At 48.8% G+C, this 15,692-nt stretch overlaps 1 protein-coding gene and 1 pseudogene across 1 annotated transcript; both read left to right on the forward strand.

The window, feature by feature from the left end:
• Window positions 1–2,216: 2,216 nt before the first annotated feature.
• Window positions 2,217–2,395, forward strand: LOC100610532 (small EDRK-rich factor 2-like; annotated as a pseudogene).
• A 2,172-nt stretch (window positions 2,396–4,567) lies between these two features.
• On the forward strand, window positions 4,568–15,347 carry FMOD (fibromodulin). The gene is made up of 3 exons (XM_514114.8): window positions 4,568–4,916; window positions 7,667–8,652; window positions 13,481–15,347. Exons 2-3 carry the CDS (start codon window positions 7,674–7,676, stop codon window positions 13,630–13,632), a joined length of 1,131 nt encoding a protein of 376 aa, XP_514114.1. The 5' UTR covers window positions 4,568–4,916; window positions 7,667–7,673; the 3' UTR covers window positions 13,633–15,347.
• Window positions 15,348–15,692: the final 345 nt, after the last annotated feature.

The raw sequence follows: 15,692 nt of genomic DNA on the forward strand, positions 1-15,692 counted from the left end.
GTCATCATCATGTTAACAATATCAAGCATGCAGTAAACACACAGTAAAGAGATGCTATCCATTAAAAGAGAAAGGTTGTTCTCTATCTTCTTTTTAAACAGCTTATTGCTAAAAGGAAATTCTAAAGCCCTCAGGCATCTTCTAGAACTTGGAAGTTGAGGTCTTTCTCCTATTGCAGTTCAAAGAAAACAAGTCTTTCTCCAGCTCCAACATCTTCATGGCTCTCATCCTTCTGGAAAGAGGACACTCTCCATGATGAGGACTTCTAATGGCCCTTTGGTGCCAAGGGAATAGGAGAAAATATCTCTCTTGGAAGCTTTGGGACACCATTGTTGGGTGCCAATGTAGCCAAGAATTTCCATTGAAACATCAGACTAGGAAAAACTCTCTCGCTGGCGTCAAGAGTTTTCAGGATGGGCCAGCAGCGGGGTCTGGATTATATAATATCGCCATGGTCATCTTTCTGCTGACCTCTGTATATTCAATTCAGAAATCTGGTTGGGTGGATTTTCAGTCACACCCTCTTGCCCTCCACCTTCCCTGAGTTATCTGGGATCAGAGGCTGGATCATAAAAACAAGGGTTGTTGAGTCTTGTGGGGGATGAAGAGGAAGGAAAGGGTTGGTGGCCAGGTGGCCACAAGAACGTCACTGTGTCTTTGCTGGTGGGAACTTGAGTCAGAAGGGACTTCATTTCTCCCAGACAGGGTGGGTCCAGCATCAGAGGCAATGAGCTTTGCCTAGTGATTGTGGCTTAACCTGTACTTTTCTGGGTAGGGAGGAAATAGCAGTGGCCTGAACCCCTGGAAAGTCTAAAGGTTTTCCTGGCCTGGTTGGTGGTGGTTTTTCCACCCAGCATTGAGTACTGAAGACAGACAGACTCTGTGGGGAGCCAAAAATACAATTCCTTTCATAACCCTTTACTGATTGCCTACTAAGTGCCAACGCATTGTGTGCCCAGCTGGGACAGGGGCTACAGAAATGCATGACATTGCCTCTCTCTTTAGTTTATTTGCAGTCTAGTGACTGCATAGTGCTGGCTAGACACCCCCTAGAAGATACTGGTGTCCTCCTTCACATGTGGACTCCCTCAGCAAGCAATCTGGTGGACATCAATATTTGCTTCCCATGTTGAAGGCAAGCTCTGAGGGCCTAGATCCGGGAACCAGGCAAACAAAGCAGCAGTGGCCAAAATGGAGGTAGAAACCTCCACTAAAGGTTAGAGAAAAGAACTTTTGAACAGTGGGTGGTTCCCTGAAACTCTGCCTTCTGACCTGGTCCCAATCATCCCTTCCATCCTTCCTTCATCCCAGGCATGCCTTGGAACAGGATGGATAGCTAAAGACCTGGTGCACATCTCACCACTTTAGAAATGGCCAAAAAACCCCATGGAGATACTGTCTTTTTGGTGGTGCCCAGTTGGGAAGAATCCAGTCACTATTTGGTTCCCAGACTTTAGTAACTTTCATTGTTAGTAAATGCAGAATTAGTCAGCATGCTGGAATTTAAAAAAATAAACATCTGTACCCAATGGTGATTCTGTCCAGGCTATCTAGGCTCATTTAAAAGTGTTTCCCAGGCTCAGTTGCCAAGATCAGTGTCCTCCACTGAAAGGTGACTGCTTTCTGGACTCAAAAATGACTAGAAAGTTATCTGTGCATTATTCATAAGCATTTTCACAGTAAGGCCATTCTGCTTCACTCATGAGGTCAGAGTTTGCTACATTCAGATCTTCTTTATTATAATCAGGCATTATACTGAAGCCTTCTTTGTGTCTCCAACACTTAGGATCATGCCCAACACATAGTAGATGCTCAAATTTATTAAATGGAAATGAAATATGGGTGAGATGAGGAAGAGAACCCCTATACCCCAGCCCCATCTCACTTTAAAACTCCCCTGCCCCCAGATTCAGGCAGATTGGGCAATCGTAATTAATTAAGCTTCATCTTAGTCGAGGCCAGCCTGACAGCAGGGTAGTCATTGCCCCTCCACTTTGCCAATCCTCTGTGCTAGAGTTAGAGAAAAGTGTGTGGGCTTTCAAGTCATGTAGACCAAGGTTCAGATCCTTGTTTTGCCACTTACCAGCTAGTCACTTTATATCACTAAAACCCTAATTCCTTGGCTGAATGCAGGGTCAAAAATTAAAAAAAAAAAAAAAAAATCCTGACAGAATGAGGTGAGATAACAGAGGCAGGTCGGAGCCACTGCTGTCACCATGACCTGCAGTAACCAGCATGAGCTTACTGGCTAGAAAAATAGGAAAAAGCAGAGTGACTCAGTTAAGGGAAAACGTCGAGATGACGGGCTTTCTGCTGCTGTGGCAAGCAGAGGAGCTCAGAGACCAAGCAGCAGAAGCAGAAGAAGGCAAAAGAGAAGAAGGAGGAACCCGAGTAGCTTTGTGGCTTCATGTCCAACCCTCCTGCCCTTCGCCTATGTGACTGGAGCCAGTCCCACCACCCTCACGTTTCCTCCTGCAGTGCCCGCAGGTCCCAGCACCCATGGCCTCCTTTTGCCCTGAGTCTGCAGCGGGTCCCTTTTGTGCTTCCTTCCCCTCAGGTAGCCTCTCTCCCCCTGGCCCCTCCTGGAAGTGGCGGGTGGGGGGTTACCCCTTCCCAGTGTTTTTTTATTCCTGTGGGGCTCACCCCAAAGTATTAAAAGTAGCTTTGAAAAAAAAAACACTAATTCCAATGCAAAATATCTACTGTTATCATTGATAACATAAGTAAACCACCTAGTCTATAGTAGGTGGTCAGAAAAGGCTCATTCATTAGGTTTCATCTTTTTGAAATCTCTTCTTAAATTCTGAGAATGGGTCCCTGACAAGGCCCTTTCTGACAGCCCACATGCTAAGTCAAAAGCTCAAACCTATTGGAGAAACCAAAAGGACCATCTGCCTCGACACTTCTAAATTCTTCAAATTCAAGTCATCTCAGGGTTTCTCAGTTGGTATTTTTTTAAGATAAAGGTGTTTCTTTGATGTTGGCATAAGCCAGTTAACATACTTGAGGAGAGAACATTTAGGACACATGAGTTTATCTAAGTTATTGAGATTCTGTGTGACCCACATTATAATGGTTCTCAAATGTTTTCTTCTAGCCCCTAAACTCCAGATTCAGATTCATATGTCCAACGGTCTACGTGCATCTCCAGGGGAATGCCTAGCAGGCATCTCTAACAGCATATCCAAAATGTAACTTTGGTTTTCTACCCAACTCAGTCCCACGTCACCTTTCCCATGTCAAGAAATGTTACCACCACCTACCCAGTTGCTCAAACTAAAATTCTAGGAATCATCCTTGACTTTTCCTAACTCTGCAAGACTTGTCAGTTCTCTGTCTAAAATATAAGATCTTCTCTTCCATTGCACCAGTCCAATCTGCCATTACCTCTCCTTGAGGCTGGGTTGGAGCCTCCCTGCTTCCACCCTGGCCTCCCCTTCTCCATACAGCAGCCCCTCCTACATGCTTTTAAAATGTAAATTAGATCCCATGCAAATCAGATCCCATGGCTTCTCCTGCTTGAAACATGTTTTTTTTTTAAACATTTAGAATAGGCCAGACCGGATGACTCACGCCTGTAATCCCAGCACTTTGGGGCACTGAGGTGGGTGGATCACCTGTGTTTAGGAGTTCAAGACCAGCCTGACCAATATGATGAAACCCTGTCTCTACTAAAAATACAAAAAATTAGCTGGATGTGGTGGCGTGTGCCTGTAGTCCCAGCTACCCAGGAGGCTGAGGCAGGAGAACGGCTTGAACCTGGGAGGCGGAGGTTGCAGAAAGCAGAGATTGTGCCACTGCACTCCAGCCTGGGCGACACAGCGAGACTCCTTTTCGATCTCCTGACCTCATGATACTCCTGCCTCAGCCTCCCAAAGTGCTGGGATTACAGGCATGAGCCACCAAGCCCGGCTGAGACTCCTTCTCAAACAAACAACAACAACAACAACAACAAAAACATTTAGAATAAAAACCAAATCATTTCCATCGCCCAAAAGTCCTTTCATGGTACAGCTCCTGCCCAGCTTTCTGATCTTGTCTTTCCCTGGCTGAGGAATTCTGTGGCTGTGAAATGGGTAGGACACAGTGAACCTCAGCTATGTGCCAGGTCAGGAGCCTCCCACACATCACCTGATACAGTCCTTGCTACAACCCAGCAAGGTAAGTGTTATTAACTCTGAATTTGTTGTGAGCATTAAGTGGAAGTGGATGATGCTAGTGCATAAGCAGTGATCAGCAAATGCTGGAGTCCCTGCCTTTCCTTTTGTTCCAGTGGTGGAGGTGGGCAGGACCTGTAGCCCAGAAAAGTCTACACTGCTTAGGGATAGAACTGGAACCAGAGCCGGCTGTCCCTTGTCATGCATGCTTCCTTATCCACTAGCCTGATGACCTGTCTATAGGGGGAGCTGAGAAGCGTGAGTTCTCGCTCTCTGGAGGGACATGTGGGTTGCTGAAGGAGTTAAGATGTCTCTTACCAAACCCTGGCCCTCCCCATCCCTGCATCTGCCTTTGTGGCTTTAATGAGAAATCCAGGCGCTTCATAAGAGACTGTGCAAATAACTTCTAGGGCGCCACTAACTCATTCAGCAGAAAGAGACCCAGTGCTGCCAATGTTTCAGGGAAGATAAGTGAGTGGAAAAAAGGTGGTTTTTATAGTGTCAGGCGGACAGAAGGATTTGCGTGGTTGAGCGTGAGCTCCGCCCCTGCAGCAGAGCTGAAAAAAACCAGGATCCGGGTTCCTCAGCCCCTCTTCACAATATTTGATTAGGAATTTGGGGCGGGACCCTGGTCTGGCACAGGCACGCACACTCTCAGTAGACTCTTTCACTCCTCTCTCTCTTCCTCTCTCACACGTTCTCCAACCCAAGGAGGCCAGACAGAGGGACGTGGTCACTCTCTGAAAAGTTCAACTCGAGGTAAGTATAGTCGTTTTACTTCGGGTTTGTCCCTAGCAGTTCCTTAAAAGAAATAAAGGAAAAGTGGTAGGGGATAGGGGAGATGGGGAGGCAGGGAGGGTTCATTCCTCCTTCTCCACATCTGGGCCATGACCCCAGGGATGCTGGAGAGTGGCAGAGAGGGTGTATAAGGGAGGGGTTCCAGCCCTGTACCTTTCTCTTACAGTTCCTTTATGGGTGCTGAGGGGACCTCCAATTCTCAGGCATGAAAAAGTGAAGGACCCTCTGTCTAGGGAAGCTTCTTCCCTGCTACTCATAAATCCCATCATGCTGGGAGTGTGGGCATTTTGAAGGGTATTCCAAGACCTGGATGTCCCTGCAATCTCTCTTATAGAGGGGTTTGGTACATAAATGCTATTATGGGAGAGGGGGAAAGTTTTGTGTAGAGTGTGTGTGTGTGTGTGTGTGTGTGTTTGGAGTGGAAGGGAGAGAATAAAAAGAAGCATTGAGAACTGGCCATGTCCAGGGAGCTGTGGATTGGGGTGGGGATGCAATCCAGGTGAGGGGATGGCCTCTGGCTTGACCTTCTCCACTGATAGGAGGGAGAGATCTTTCTCTAGAGTGGAGAAATGAAAGAACAGCAGTAGCTCCTGAGTAAACTTCCCCCAACTGATAGAGTGGCAGTCCTGGAAACTTTCGACCTTACAGAAACTCTGAGCACAGGAGGGCCTCTAGCATTATGGGAAACAATGTAAGAGTATGCAACCCTGAAGCAACATTGCTAAGAGATGGGATGGGGTAAGGAGAGGCATAAGCTCCCCATCAAACCCTTTCAGCACCCATGGCTCTAAGAAGAGGCTGAAGTGGGCAGGGTGCACAGCCCCTAGAAAGCTGAGTCTGAAGGGGAAGGTGGCTCTTGTCTGCCAAGGTGCCCAGTCTGAAAGAAGGAGAAACGGAGACAGAGGCTCACTGTGCCAGCCCTCCAGACAGCCACCTTGGTCCTGCAACAGCCCAGGGCTGTGCATGGAAAAACGCTCTGTTGGCAGTGGGCCGCTCCATTCGTCTTCTCTCCTGGCCAGAGCCAGGAACCAGCCAGCTTGCCCAGGCAGTGGGCAGTTGGGTCAGCTTCTCCAAAACACTGTGGCTCTTTGTCTGAGGCCTGAGGCTGCCTGTGGATGAGCCAGGGTGCCTGCTCCTCTGCAACCTAGGAACTGATGGGATGAAGTGGGCCCAAGGAAACTGTTTTGAGGGGACAGAGAGGTCTGGGATGGATGGTGGTCAGGAGGTAACTCTGTTGAGTGTCATAGTTGGGGTCTTTCCCATCAGTTCACTGGATCTGATGATGTTGGCTTTTATACTCCTTTCTTTCTTCTGTTTACAGTTGCCAACCCCAGTAGGCCCAACAGCAATGTGAGGGCTGTATGTGACTCTTCCAGGCCAAGAAAGGTTCTAAGGTTTCTCTGTCCAAGGGTGACACTCAGGAAGATGCCCACTGCTCACAGGAGTATGTCATGCATTGGCTATAGGTAACCAGGGTAGGGTACCCAGGCCACCCCTAGTCTCTTACCTTCCATACCTTTAGTTTCCCTCTCAGATGACATCAGACCCACATTTCCTCTTCAGTCTGCCCTGTTCCTATCTCATTAGCACAACAGGTTCAAAAGCAACAGGTTTCCAGCAATGTGGGGACCTAGACACAGAGCTTGGTCATCTAGGTGTCATCGCTGGGAGCAGGTAGCTTGGGAAAGGAGAGGAGAATGTCAGGGTCCTACCTCAAGCTGCTTTCCCTTGAGCATACACAAGAGTTTCCAATCTCTAGCTATTCTTTTGCTGTCCCTCATTCATTTCTCTTGGCCCCACATGGCTCTTGCATGATGCCCATGGTGGAGCATAAGGAGTGCTAACACCTTACTAGGCACCATGGAAGACAGAAGCAGATTAACTCAGACTCCACACACTGAGTACCTGCTTTAGAAGGCAAGTGCCACACCCAGTGCCAGGGTCCTCAGTCTGGAAAGGATTTGTAACTGCTGTATGAAGACCCTGTCCCAGCCAAGTTGCATGTGTAGCCACAAACTGCTAACCAGTGAGTTTCCTCACTCAGCAGACTGTTACAGATGATGGCACTTTGGAGGGCAACCTGAGCCTTGTGGTGGCTGCAGAGGGACCACACTCCTCCCCAAACACTCAAGACCAAAAACTCCCAGCCTGCCCAAGAGACCAAAAGATTTTCCAGACATAGTTCAGCTCTTCCCCTTTGATGCGTCAAGCGGCTTCTGGAGGTCTCCCATCCTAGGGCTTTCTCCTTGGACTCTTAGAAAAATACTACTTCCCTGGAACATCCAAACTGGATTTGGGTTCAGATCTGAAGAGCATCCCACTACCATCCTTACCACCACACCACAAACACAGGGATTGCTGTGGGCTTTTCAGCTTTCCCACAGGACTTTCAGAGTGCTAGAGGCTCCTAAGAATCTGCCCCTCCAAAAAAAAATGCAGCCGTTCCCATTCAAAGACATTCTGTCTGTGACTCTATGACCAGGGGAAAATGCACTTAGCTCACCCCAAATAGCCATGGTCCGGCTGGACCAAGTGCAGAACCAGACTGGGAGGAGGCACCGAAGAAATGAGAGCAAGGCTCCTGCTCTCAGATGTTTGACATAGAAGTCAGCTCTGCATAGCTCAAAGCCTAAGGCTTGCCTACTCTGCCTCACTGCCTCTGTGGAGTCTCACTCATGCTGGCTTGCTCTGTTCTCTCCCGCTTCTTGCAGAGACAAAATGCAGTGGACCTCCCTCCTGCTGCTGGCAGGGCTCTTCTCCCTCTCCCAGGCCCAGTATGAAGATGACCCTCATTGGTGGTTCCACTACCTCCGCAGCCAGCAGTCCACCTACTACGATCCTTATGACCCTTACCCGTATGAGACCTACGAGCCTTACCCCTATGGGGTGGATGAAGGGCCAGCCTACACCTACGGCTCTCCATCCCCTCCAGATCCCCGCGACTGCCCCCAGGAGTGCGACTGCCCACCCAACTTCCCCACGGCCATGTACTGTGACAATCGCAACCTCAAGTACCTGCCCTTCGTTCCCTCCCGCATGAAGTATGTGTACTTCCAGAACAACCAGATCACCTCCATCCAGGAAGGCGTCTTTGACAATGCCACAGGGCTGCTCTGGATTGCACTCCACGGCAACCAGATCACCAGTGATAAGGTGGGCAGGAAGGTCTTCTCCAAGCTGAGGCACCTGGAGAGGCTGTACCTGGACCACAACAACCTGACCCGGATGCCCGGTCCCCTGCCTCGATCCCTGAGAGAGCTCCATCTCGACCACAACCAGATCTCACGGGTCCCCAACAATGCTCTGGAGGGGCTGGAGAACCTCACGGCCTTGTACCTCCAACACAATGAGATCCAGGAGGTGGGCAGTTCCATGAGGGGCCTCCGGTCACTGATCTTGCTGGACCTGAGTTATAACCACCTTCGGAAGGTGCCTGATGGGCTGCCCTCAGCTCTTGAGCAGCTGTACATGGAGCACAACAATGTCTACACCGTCCCCGATAGCTACTTCCGGGGGGCGCCCAAGCTGCTGTATGTGCGGCTGTCCCACAACAGTCTAACCAACAATGGCCTGGCCTCCAACACCTTCAATTCCAGCAGCCTCCTTGAGCTAGACCTCTCCTACAACCAGCTGCAGAAGATCCCCCCAGTCAACACCAACCTGGAGAACCTCTACCTCCAAGGCAATAGGATCAATGGTGAGACCTTGGCAAAGGGAGGCGGGGACTGGCTGTCCATTTCACTTGAAAGACACTATTCTGAGTGCTAGTGGCAAAACAAAAGAAATAGAAATAGGGGAACCAGACAGCACAAATGAAGCAACCTGACAACCAAGCCATACCCCTGTACAAAAGAGAATACACTTATACTAAATAGCAGTGCTAAGACAATTCAGTGGGGAGTGGGTTGGTACAGAAGAAGACTTTCCAGGAGAGGTAAGTTTCATTCCAGGTCTTGAGAGATAAGTGGGCATGGGTTGGAGGTATGCAGGATGGAGACATTCTGGGACAGAGGCTTGCCACAAAGGAGCCAGTCATTTTCACAGGTCACCTGTCGATGTAGGGGACAGCTGGGAAATGTCACGTGTCTGAGATGAAGGGGTCATGTGTCAGGGAGCAGTAAGAGATGAGTTCGGAGAAGTTTAGGAGGGAATACTTCAAAGGGAGGGAGATTTAAGTTTAGCTTCTAAAGTCTGTTTCAGGAGAATGGTGGGTTGAAGCCCTGTACTTACTCACTGTCCCAGAAGAGGATGAGCTCTCTTTTTCCACTTGAACTACTCTTGCGTCTACAGCCTGGTCTTGTGTTTTGGTGTTTATTCTCAGAGCTGAATGCGGCACTTGTTCTGGTCAGTTCTTCCTGGAGTACAAGGACCCCCTGGTGGCAGGGCAGATATCCTTCCTAGGGTAACATGAGCCTGACTACCACCAAGCCTAGGACACTGGGCTTCCTGTTTCATAAGCACTTCCTTGCAATGCCCAAAGGAAAAAAAAAAAAAAGGCTGCCTCCCTGACTCTAAGAAATATTCATTTCAGATGGAATTATCTAGCTGATTTTCAGCTCCCTTTCGTCTTAGGATCTAGTATTCAGAACATGCTTACATTACCCCAGGGCCTCTGATGTCTTAATCCCAGCTGGAAGGTACTGAGCCAGCACTTGACCTCCCTTCCTGTCAGCAAAGTCCTCTTCCATCTGGAGAAGGGAGGACTCATTAACGACCACTGGCAAAGGGCTTTGAAGTGGAGCCTGCTGAGATAGAACCGCACCATCAAAGCGCTGAGAAGGACAGAGTCGTCACCCTCTCCTTCTCATTCCTTTCTCCCCTGTGCTCAGGGAACAGATCAGTCATTGAGCAAGATGTTAACAAGCTGGGCAGCCCTCTGAGTGAGAGAGGCACCAGCCCCAGAGGGCAATTTGGGAGTTGACAGTCGGGTGGGCAAGGCAAAGAGGCATCTGTCTGGCACCTTTAGTTTGAAGTGCCTGACACCATCATGTACGGCCTAAACTCTTTTTTATTAAAATCTCTCTTTCTTTGGGGTCTTTTTATTCCCAAGGTGGGGATTGAGGGGTCCTCTAAGACATCTTTTTTTTTTTTTTTTCTTTGAGACAGTCTCGCTCTGTCACCCAGGCCGGAGTGCAGTGGCATGATCTCAGCTCACTGCAAACTCCGCCTCCTGGGTTCACGCCATTCTCCTGCCTCAGCCTCTTGAGTAGCTGCGACTACAGGCGCCTGCCACCACGCTCGGCCAACTTTTTATATTTTTAGTAGAGACAGGGTTTCACCATGTTAGCCAGGACGGTCTTGATCTCCTGACCTCGTGATCTGCCTGCCTCAGCCTCCCAAAGTGCTGGGATTACAGGCGTGAGCCACTGCGCCCAGCCAAGACATCTTGAAGATGTTGCAAGCTGCAGACGTTTGACATTTCCTTGTGGCTGTCTATCATCACACCAGCAGTTACCACTACTTACCTGCCACACACTCTGAATCCAGGAGCAGTCACATCAGAAATGCCACACGTATGCTGTGCTTCATCCAAGTTTGACCCTGAAACTGTGACAGCAAAGAACAGCTGTCATGGGAAAGAATCTATTAGCACCTACCCATACAATCAGAGAAAGTTAGGATGGAAAAGGCTTCATCACAACCTCTTATCATCGTTCTGCCTTCATGCAGAACCACATCTGCCACTCAAATGGGAGGTGGACCACCTCTTCCAGACGCTTGTCAGAAAATAAAATTAGTGCAGTTTCCTAAGGTCCCTCAAACAAATTCTCTGTTCAGTCAAACAACCCCCAAATTTTCGGTGTCTACTCCCAAATCAATTCTTGTGCAATTTAAGTCCAAGCCCCGTGACTAGGTATCACTTAGTCTCTCTCAGCCTTCTTTTTAGACAAAATAATGCTTTATTTTCCTTAAAGTAGTGAATTAATATATGTAAAGTGCTTTGTCTAGGGCCTGGCATAGAATTTAAAAACCAATGATAGCTATTATTATTAGCCTTTCTTCTCATTGCCGCTTTAAAGTTGACAGGCAGTTTTTGTTGTTGTTTTGGGGAAAAAGAGACACAGAGAAGGTAAAGCCATCTCTCAAAGTCCTCCAGATGATGTAGATTAGAATCCTGACCTAAAGGACCTAGAGCCAGGCATCTCCGACTGAGAATGGTGAGGAATATCTCTCTGATGCAGACCACTAGCAGGAAAACAGCTCCCCAAGCTCAGCCCCCTCTCCTACAGCAAACGTGAGGGACATCTCCCTGCAAACCAGTCAGGGACTTGGGGATGGGGGGTATTGGAGGTGGGATTGAAACAAGCTTCTGAGAGAGGAGCTTAAAGAAGAACAGGAGCTCAGGGGCGCACAGGGGAATCAGATGTGGTCCTCTCCTCGCCACTTCCCTCTTCCATCGGTATCTCCCTCAGTTTTTCCAGCCTGGCAAGAACACAGCTCAGAATGTTATTCAGAAGCTTTGGGATTCAGTGGAGCAGGGCGGGTACACCAGTAGGAATTTGGAAAGACTTATGTCAGTATTTAATTTGGGCTAGTAAAATGTCCTCCAGTGCCTCCACGCAGAAGCCTGTCCTATTCATGGGCTTGGGGAAGACGGCGGGGGGGGGTGCTCACAGTACCCAGTATGTGGCTAGAGTCCGTATACACTGTGTGTCTAGCTCCCCACAGGTATGTCCCACATTTACCTATCGACAGCTGGGATCCGGAATTTTAGCAGGCAGTCTGAGGGCTCCAGGCTGGGAAAGAATCTATCACGGAGCCTGCAGCTCCATCCTAAATAGGGCTGGAAATGATACTTAAGCTGAGCCACTTTGCTTCTTCTCCTCACCCCACTGCTCTGCTTGTACACAGATAACATAGACCCAGCCCCGGTCTAGGCTCTGCCCCCAACCTGCTCACTCAGAGGCCACTTAATCTAGTCCTTGGGACCAGAAAGGAAACATCCAAAAGTATTCCAGAAATTCTACCCCACCAGGAGTGTTTTCCAAAGACGGGTATTTCCCAGTTTCCGCTACTTTTCTCAGTGTCTAATTTTCTTTGGGCCTAGATTTTCTGTGTTATGTCTGCAATACAAGTTAATTTGCTGCAACCTCACCTCATCTTATCTTGGTCAGTGCTTAACAGAGACTGAAAACCATTGAAAATGCTAATTTAAAAACACTTTTTTCATCAGCCTCTTTAAGCTCTCCATGCTGTCTTTCTTGGAACTGTCTTCTTCATACCTATAACCTCTCCCAAGGGGAGCCCTCATGGTCACACCTAAGAATAGAGTTAGAAAAGCACCCCCTGCCCCCGCTCCTCCTGCCTGGCCCCAGACTGACACACCTCCTGACCACTGCTGCAAGCCGATGGATGCCTCTGGTACAACAGCAAGCCCCAGCTCTGGGTCTACCCAAGTATTACAGCTGCTAGGGATGTGTCCATGGACAATCCTACCCTCAAGACCCAATGGGTAACTTCATTCAAACCGCCTTTGCAGAGAATGACAACAGTAGCAAGTTTCCTGAAAGCCTCATTCACCATGGTAAAGACAGCCCTACGAGGCTTCCTCAGCTTTCAATGGTGACTTTTGCCGTCTTTCCTGAAGTTTTAGCTGAGTTCTTGGCTTTTCCTTTCAAGTTACTGACCCAGTAGACTGGAGACAGAGTGGTTGATTTGTCAAAGAGGACAACCAGAGGGACAACAGGGTTAATAGCAACAGAAAGATTTATGCTAATACCATCCAAGCAGAACTATTGTCTCTATTAGAATTCTGCGGTTTAGGGGAAAATCTTAGGAGACTTCTTTTCAGGTTTAAAAAAGGGAGTAGATTGTAATCATATTAAATGCAGGAGGCAGGGAAATTATTTATTTGACTTTTGAGGTCCCTAGCAACCCCAGTGCTCTATGAGTCCCCAGCTTCCTTTAAACTCAGAGCCTTGCTCACTGCTCTGGCAGTATTTAGAATGGAGACGTGCAACCCACTCAAAGCCCTGGCACACAAAGACACTTGTCTCTCGGCCCAGGCTTTCTCTCTTTAATTTCCTGCCACTTTTTCTATCTGTAAAGTATTAAGTCCCTCCATTTCCCCAGTCTTCTTTCTCACAGCAATTCAGCAAAGCCCTCCCTCTCCAAAAACAATCATCAAGTACTTCAAGGTGTCTACGGTTGGTCTTTGGCTACCCTCTGCTTCCCACTGCTGCCCACAGCTGCCCACAGCTTCCCACCTGCCCCCCTACCCTGCTAAAAAAAAAAAAAAAATGTCCCAGAGGGAAGGACGCTTAAGAACATTCCTGGGCCTGCAGAGTAAAGTTCAGGTTGGTGGTTAGGAGGTGAGCTGCAGACGCAGGCACAGTCCTCACTCTGTCCCTAGTTCTGCCCCTAGTGGCGCCAGTAAGTATGACTCCAATCCTGGAAAACATCTGCCCTCCATCCCCAACTTCCACCCCTTTATCTAAGCTGCTTCACAAAGGCAAATCTCACTGTGGCTTCAGGTTCGTAATCTGGGCTTCTCTCCCTGACCCGTGCTCCTCTTGTCCCCACAGAGTTCTCCATCAGCAGCTTCTGCACCGTGGTGGACGTCGTGAACTTCTCCAAGCTGCAGGTGCTGCGCCTGGACGGGAACGAGATCAAGCGCAGCGCCATGCCTGCCGACGCGCCCCTCTGCCTGCGCCTTGCCAGCCTCATCGAGATCTGAGCAGCCCTGGCACCGGGTACTGGGCGGAGAGCCCCCGTGGCATTTGGCTTGATGGTTTGGTTTGGCTTTTGCTGGAAGGTCCAGGATGGACCATGTGACAGAAGTCCACGGGCACCCTCTGTAGTCTTCTTTCCTGTAGGTGGGGTTAGCGGGGGCGATCAGGGACAGGCAGCCTTCTGCTGAGAACATAGGCAGAAGCTCACTCTTTTCCAGGGACAGAAGTGGTGGTAGATGGAAGGATCCCTGGATGTTCCGACCCCATAAATCTCACGGCTCTTAAGTTCTTCCCAATGATCTGAGGTCATGGAACTTCAAAAGTGGCATGGGCAATAGTATATAACCGTACTTTTCTAACAATCCCTGGCTGTCTGTGAGCAGCGCTTGACAGCTCTCCCTCTGTGCTGGGCTGGTCGTGCAGTTACTCTGGGCTCCCATTTGTTGCTTCTCAAAATATACCTCTTGCCCAGCTGCCTCTTCTGAAATCCACTTCACCCACTCCACTTTCCTCCACAGATGCCTCTTCTGTGCCTTAAGCAGAGTCAGGAGACCCCAAGGCATGTGAGCATCTGCCCAGCAACCTGTGGAGACAACCCACACTGTGTCTGAGGGTGAAAGGACACCAGGAGTCACTTCTATACCTCCCTAACCTCACCCCTGGAAAGCCACCAGATTGGAGGTCACCAGCATGATGATAATATTCATGACCTGATGTGGGAGGAGACAGCCAACCTCAGGCTTAGATCAATGTATAGGGCTATATTTTGGCAGCTGGGTAGCTCTTTGAAGGTGGATAAGACTTCAGAAGAGGAAAGGCCAGACTTTGCTTACCATCAGCATCTGCAATGGGCCAAACACACCTCAAATTGGCTGAGTTGAGAAAGCAGCCCCAGTAGTTCCATTCTTGCCCAGCACTTTCTGCATTCCAAACAGCATCCTACCTGGGTTTTTATCCACAAAGGTAGCGGCCACATGGTTTTTAAAGTATGAGAAACACAGTTTGTCCTCTCCTTTTATCCAAGCAGGAAGATTCTATATCCTGATGGTAGAGACAGACTCCAGGCAGCCCTGGACTTGCTAGCCCAAAGAAGGAGGATGTGGTTAATCTGTATCACCTGGTTTGTCCTAAGGCCATAGTTAAAAAGTACCAGCTCTGGCTGGGGTCCATGAAGCCCAGGCCAGGCAGCCAAATCTTGCCTGTGCTGGGCATACAACCCTCTGCTTTCACATCTCTGAGCTATATCCTCATTAGTGAAGATGGCTTTTGCTTTATAGTTTGGCTGGGGAGCACTTAATTCTTCCCATTTCAAAAGGTAATGTTGCCTGGGGCTTAACCCACCTGCCCTTTGGGCAAGGTTGGGACAAAGCCATCTGGGCAGTCAGGGGCAAGGACTGTTGGAGGAGAGTTAGCCCACGTATGGGCTCTGCCCAGATGCCATCACATCCCTGATACCGTGTATGCTTTGAAGCACCTTCCCTGAGAAGGGAAGAGGGGATCTTTGGACTAGGTTCTTGGCTCCAGACCTGGAATCCACAAAAGCCAAACCAGCTCATTTCAACAAAGGAGCTCTGATGTGAGGGGCAAGGCTGCCCCCTGCCCCAGGGCTCTTCAGAAAGCATCTGCATGTGAACACCATCATGCCTTTATAAAGGATCCTTATTACAGGAAAAGCATGAGTGGTGGCTAACCTGACCAATAAAGTTATTTTATGATTGCATCTGCAAGAGTGGAGTCATTTAAAGCAGACTGCAGGAGGGTTACTTTAGGAGGACCTGGTGAGGTCGCAGGTCACACAGGCCTTGGACTGATGAGCCCTCTTTCTCATCTATTCTGTTCGGGCAGATGAAGCTAAGAGGAAAAAAAATGAAAAAAAAAAAGTCACTTGTATAAAAGCTGTAGTTAGCAAACTGTGTTCTGGAAGTTCTTCTTTAAGTCTAACTTCAATCCTCTCTACACATTCCCTTCCATATGGTCCCCAAGAGATATAGAATAACTGGGGGTTTTTTTTCAACCCTTTCCATCATCCTCTCTTGCAAAGCCGGTAATTCGGGATCTGGCTAGT

Source organism: Pan troglodytes, chromosome 1, assembly GCF_028858775.2.
Source record: "Pan troglodytes isolate AG18354 chromosome 1, NHGRI_mPanTro3-v2.0_pri, whole genome shotgun sequence".
NCBI classification, from domain to species: Eukaryota; Metazoa; Chordata; class Mammalia; order Primates; family Hominidae; genus Pan; species Pan troglodytes.